This window comes from Oreochromis niloticus, linkage group LG7, assembly GCF_001858045.2.
Source record: "Oreochromis niloticus isolate F11D_XX linkage group LG7, O_niloticus_UMD_NMBU, whole genome shotgun sequence".
NCBI classification, from domain to species: domain Eukaryota; kingdom Metazoa; phylum Chordata; class Actinopteri; order Cichliformes; family Cichlidae; genus Oreochromis; species Oreochromis niloticus.
Window position 1 is genome coordinate 37,088,055 of NC_031972.2, and position 6,203 is coordinate 37,094,257.

At 39.3% G+C, this 6,203-nt stretch overlaps 1 protein-coding gene across 1 annotated transcript; it reads left to right on the top strand.

Moving 5' to 3' along the window:
- Positions 1-597: 597 nt before the first annotated feature.
- Positions 598-2,657, top strand: LOC100702750 (E3 ubiquitin-protein ligase TRIM21-like). Its single transcript, XM_005458380.4, has one exon. It carries the CDS (start codon positions 598-600, stop codon positions 2,251-2,253), a length of 1,656 nt encoding a protein of 551 aa, XP_005458437.3. The 3' UTR covers positions 2,254-2,657.
- The last annotated feature ends 3,546 nt before the right edge of the window (positions 2,658-6,203 follow it).

The following is a 6,203-nucleotide window of genomic DNA, read 5'->3' on the forward strand; positions in this document are numbered from 1 at the left end:
ATGCCATATGTTAAAACAAGATCTAGAGTGTGATTAAAGTGGTGGGTGGGTTCTTTTACATTTTGAGAGAAGCCAATTGAGTCTAGTAACAGATTAAATGCGATGTTGAGGCTGTCATTTTTAGCATCTACATGGATGTTAAAATCACCCACAATAATTATTTTATCTGAGCTGAGCACTAAATCAGATAAAAAGTCTGAGAAATCAGAGAGAAACTCTGTGTAAGGCCCAGGTGGACGATAGATGATAACAAGTAAGACTGGTTTCTGAGTTTTACAGCTGGGGTGGACAAGGCTAAGCATCAGGCTTTCAAATGAATTAAAAGTCTGTCTTGGTCTTTCGTTAATTAATAGGCTGGTGTGAAAATTGCTGCCACACCGCCCCCTCGGCCTGTGCTTCGGGATTTCTGGTAGTTAGAATGACTCGGGGGTGTTGATTCATTTAAACTAACATACTCATCCTGCTGCAACCAGGTTTCTGTAAGGCAGAGTAAATCGATTTGTTGATCAATTATTAAGTCATGTACTAACAGAGACTTGGAGGAGAGAGACCTAATATTTAATAATCCACATTTCACTGTTTTACTCTTTGGTTCAGATGTGGATACTGTATTGTTCTTTCTGTTCCATCTGTCTGGATGTGTTCACTGATCCGGTCAGTATACCATGTGGACACAACTTCTGCAAAAACTGCATCACTCAGTACTGGGACATGAATCAGAGGTGTCAGTGTCCCATGTGTAAAAAAATGTTCAAGACAAGACCTGAACTCCATGTCAACACCTTCATCTCTGAGGTGGTCGCTCAGTTCAGACGTGAAGTTCAGCAGAAAGCCAGCAGCAGCAGCTCAGAGCAACAAGCTGCCAAACCAGGAGAAGTTCCCTGTGACATCTGCACTGGAACCAGACTGAAGGCACTGAAGTCCTGCCTGGTGTGTCAGGAGTCCTACTGTCAGACTCACCTGGAGCCTCATCTGACAAAGAAAGGCCTCAAAAGACATCAGCTGATTGAGGCTGTGGAGAACCTGGAGGGCAGGATGTGTAAGAAGCACGATAAACCTCTGGAGCTGTTCTGTAAGAACGACCAGACATGTGTCTGCGTGCTCTGCTCTGTTTTAGACCACAAGAACCATGAGTTTGTTCCTCTGAGAGAAGAATATGAAGGAAAGAAGGCAGAGCTGGAGAAGACAGAGGCTGAAATTCAGCAGATGATCCAGAAGAGACGACTGAAGATTCAGCAGGTCAAAGAGTCAGTGAAGATGAGTAAATGTGCTGCAGACAGACAGAAAGCAGAAGGTGTTCAGGTCTTCACTGCTCTGAAGGAGTCTGTTGATAGAGGCCTGAAGGAGCTCATAAAGGAGATTGAAGACAAACAGGAAACTACAGAGAAACAGGCTGAAGGTCTCATCAAAGATCTGGAACAGGAAATCTCTGAGCTGAAGAAGAGAAGCTCTGAGGTGGAGCAGCTGTCACACTTTGAAGACCACCTCCACCTCCTCCAAAGCTTCTCGTCTCTGAAAGCTGCTCAACCCACCAAGGACTGGACAGAGGTCAGCATCCGTCCACCATCATATGAGGGGACTGTGGTGAGAGCTGTGGATCAGCTGGAGGAGACACTCAGGAAACTCATGAAGAAGAAGCTGCCTGAGGCTGAGCTGAAGAAGGTCCAGCAGTATGCAGTGGATGTGACTCTGGATCCTGATACAGCAAATCCTTATCTCATCCTGTCTGATGATGGAAAACAAGTGTATCATAGTGATGTGAAGAAGAAACTTCCTGACAACCCAAAGAGATTTACACGTTATTGTAATATTTTAGGAAAGCAAAGTTTCTCTTCAGGCAGATTTTACTTTGAGGTTCAGGTTAAAGGAAAGACAAAATGGGATTTAGGAGTGGCCAGAGAGTCAATCAACAGGAGGGGAAAAATCCCACTGTCTCCTCAGAATGGTTTCTGGACTGTGTGGCTGAGAAATGGAAATGAGTACAACACATTAGATGACACTGAAGTCCCCCTCTGTCTTCAGCCTGGTCCTGAGAAGGTGGGGGTGTTTGTGGATTATGAGGAGGGTCTGGTCTCCTTTTATGATGTAGGTGCTGCAGCTCTTATTTACTCCTTTACTGGCTGCTCCTTCACTCACAAACTCCACCCATACTTCAGTCCCTGTAGCAATGATGGTGGTAAAAATTCTGCACCTCTGATCATCTGTCCTGTCAATCAAACTGAGTCGATAAACAAATCTTGTTTGATGAACTGATTGATTTTTATTGAAGGGAACAAATGAACATATTCAGTGTAAATACTCTACAGTCTCCATGTTTTCTACAGAATATTATTATCGGGAACTCTCATTCACACTTTGATTTGATTCTCATGGTTTTAAAAGTTTAATTGAGACTCGAGCTGCCAGACAGGAGGAAAAGAGGACCTGAAAGGAGGTTCATGGATGTAATGAAGGAGCACATGCAGAGCCTTGGTGTGTCAGTTTAAAGTTTGTCAATCTGATTGTAACTGGCTTTTGTTGCGCTTCACTTGCTTTCTCTCCATATAACACCACTTAAATGTAGCTGACCACAGCCGCAGCGTCCACTCAGTTATACGGCGATGGCGCCCTCTAGTGGTCACGGCAGAGTTCATCGGCACAAAATGAGACGTTTGAGTTTGCGCAGTGTTCATTTTTATCAGGTTTTGAGTTTTTGGAGACTTGAAAGAAAATACTTTAGGTGAACTTGTGTTTTTTATTTGTACTCTGTAAATAATGATGAATAAAAACATTAACATTAACAGACTTTCTTCTATTTGATCTTTTTTTAATGCTGCAATTTAAAATTTTCAGTCTGAACCTTCCCTCACTTTGATCGAGTTTAATTTCATCTTTAAACGATCTCATTTCCCTTTTTTCGTTCTTCTCCCTGATTCCTCTCCCCACGTCAGTAATGCAATCCTTTGGCCTTAAACTTTGTGTTGCTGCAAATTCTGTGTTGTGTCGTGTGAATAATGAGAGGGGTCAGCTGTTTGGTTTATGGGTTTATTCTCCGAAGCTCTTTAAATAAAAAAAAAATTCAGCATAGCAACTTCATGTGACTTCTACGTCCACACCTTTATAAGAGGGAAAAGTAGCAGGCCGCTTGAGAAACCACCTGCATGTTCTCTTAACCTAGCGTAAGTTCAGCAAATTAGCATATTACAATAAAGCGCTGCACTCAACAGAAAAACAGTTTAGACTAAAAACATCCAATAAGATTATAAAAAATATAACAAACTGGGTTTGAACCTTTTTTTTAGCACCTTTACTGCATGCAACTGTTCTGTAAACTGGAGCAGAAACAGAAACTCACCTCTGCCCAGCGAGGCCTCGGCTGACTGAGGAGAGTAGGAAGTGACACACATGGGAAGTCAAAGTCACACAAACAAAAGAAAAGTTCACGAAAATACAAATACACAAAATAAACATATACATTTTCATAAAAAATAATGAGAAAATCTTTTTTAATGCACCCATTACATGAGCAAAGGAATCAAGGAAATGAGATGAGGAGAGATGATCCAAAAGCAGAAGGTGACTCTCATCTACATGGATGTAAAAATTACCCACAATAATTATTTTATCTGAGCTGAGCACAAAATCAGATAAAAAGTCTGAGATATCTGACAGAATACATGTTTGCACTAAATAATCATGCAAACAAACATCTTTCTTATGTGGAAGTGAAGTGAGAGTGAACATCTGGCGACAGATGGCTGCCCCTCCCTGAGCACTAGTTCTGCTGAAGGTTTCTTCCTGTTAAAACTGAGTTTGTCCTTTCCACTGTGACCAAGTGTTTGTTAACAGGCATCATCTGATTCTTTGGGTTTCTTTGTATTATTGTAGAGTCCTCATCTTACGGTATAAATCAGAATCAGAAAGGGTTTTATTGCCAAATGTTGAGCACTTTGTGCGAGACATACGATAAGACAAACACATAAAAATAAAACGTGCTAAGCAGATTGATATATACATGAGTGCATGTGATGATCAGTGCAAGAATGGAACAGGTGCAGAGACCACAATACAGGGTCATGTGTTTGAATCAGAGTAAGTGGTGGGTGTACATCCACCGCAGATGTGACAAATACTGGAAATAAATCCACCGGTGTTGTAGTCCTGTAGTTAAGAAGCGCTTCTCTGGTGTAGGAATATCCAGAAGAGTGTCCAGAAACACAAATTATGCACAAAAACAAGACAGAAAATGCGCACTGAAGTACCAGGGCATCCATTCGCTGCGTCATCTATGAAAAGGGAAGCACCTTGAGGAGACTGTTGTGATTTGGCACAATAAAAATTACAGGGCATTGAAACACTTCCTTCACTCCCTGACATGGAAATCAGTTTATACATTTTATGTAATGTGATTTTTCATTTTTTTTAGTTTTGGTTGATATTCTGTTGCTCTCCATTAAAATGAAAACTACCATAAAATTAGAGGCTGTTTATTTTTTTGTGAGGGAGAACACTAACAAATTCAACAGAGAATAAATAATTATTGCATTAAAAGGGGTAGAGGTTGAACTAAAAAAAAAAAAACAGGTCAGTTAATTGGCCCTAAGATTTCTGTTGATGACAGATGCACCAGTTACCAGTGAAAAACTGCACTGTAAAATCAAATTAATTAGCAGAACTTAAAAAAAAAACTATGCAAACTCATTGCCTGAAAAAATCTAAGTAAAGCTTACTTAAAATAACTACGTTAGGACAGCTTATTCATTGCAAGTATACAATACGAAGAATAACTTGATGTTTCTGACTGTGAAATACTAAATGTTTAACCACAGATAAAACATTTCAAGTTCTACTAAATTAAAAAACACTTTGTAGTAACTTGCCCAACACTGTTTACCACTTAGTTGATGTCTTTCTGTCCAACAGCTCCTTTTCTAGACTTGTACGAGTTTGATGTAATGTGGGGAGTGCTGGTCCCGAGCCTCAAAGACAGTAAGAAACAAGCAGAGGGAGAAAAAACAGAAAATTATTTAGAAGGTTTGATCCTTAATGGCTGTGCAACCATTATAACCTACAAGACAGAAGGTCAATGTAGAAAAAAAATACTACTGTTATTATTATTATTATTATTATTATTATTTAAAATGTAATTAAGCAGAAATGTTCATTAAATGTAAAAGCAGTTTGTTTATGTTGTTAAAGAAAGGCTAGATTTGACATTAATAGATGTCACAGATGTTCAAAAGCTGCCACAAAGCATTAAAATAAATACAGGGGTTAAAAATATACAGTTCATATGTTATAAAGGTTTATATGGATTGAAAACAAGCCCCACCCCCTAACGGCTGTACCTTCCGGAAAAGTTTCATCTGGGCTCTTATAGCTGCTCACGTTTCTATTTCAAACAATCAACAGAAAATTTCACCGAGAGATTTTTATACAAGGTTTTTAAAGCTGCAGGGTTAATTTTTAAGTAACATGAGCTGAGACGCAGCAGCATGCACACTGAGCATCGGTGATATGAAAAGCTAGGCTAAAACTGGCTGGTTAGCAAGTTCATAAACCTGGTGCTAAACTGAGAGAATGCACAAAAACAGTTTGAATACATTTCCAGCTTACTTAGTTTTTCTAATTTATAACAACTCAAATAAACTGAGTTGATCAGCTTTTTGAATGAAAGTACTGGTAACTTACTTAAACTGAGTTCTAATAACAAGTTGATAAAAACTGAGTTTGGTCTACTTTATATTTTAATTAAACACAGTATTAGATTTTATGCCATTAATGGAAACATCAAACCCAAGGCGATGTCCTATTGTTTTGTCAGCTTGCAGTAGTCTGGAAACAGCTTCAGTCCCAACATGCTTTTATAGGTGGAAAGATTTCAGGCAGCGGACAAATAAAGATCTGTGTGTGTGGATTTCAATGGTGTAGATTTCAATGTGGTCTCACATGTGTTGCAGATGTAGGAGCATGACAGGAGGAAGGAAGCTCCTGAGTGGTGTGTAAGACTGCAGGTTATCAAGGTTACTCAGTTTTACAGTATGATTGCAGTATCAAAAACTTCTATGTGGATATTAAAAAAGAGAGAAACTAATGAAATTCCAACCAGAGCCGTGACGAATACTGAAATGAGTTAACACACTCTGGAAACTGAGCTGAAGTGAATGCAGAACAGAAAATAAAAATAAACTAATTAGAAACACTAAGCTAAAACAGCTCTGTAG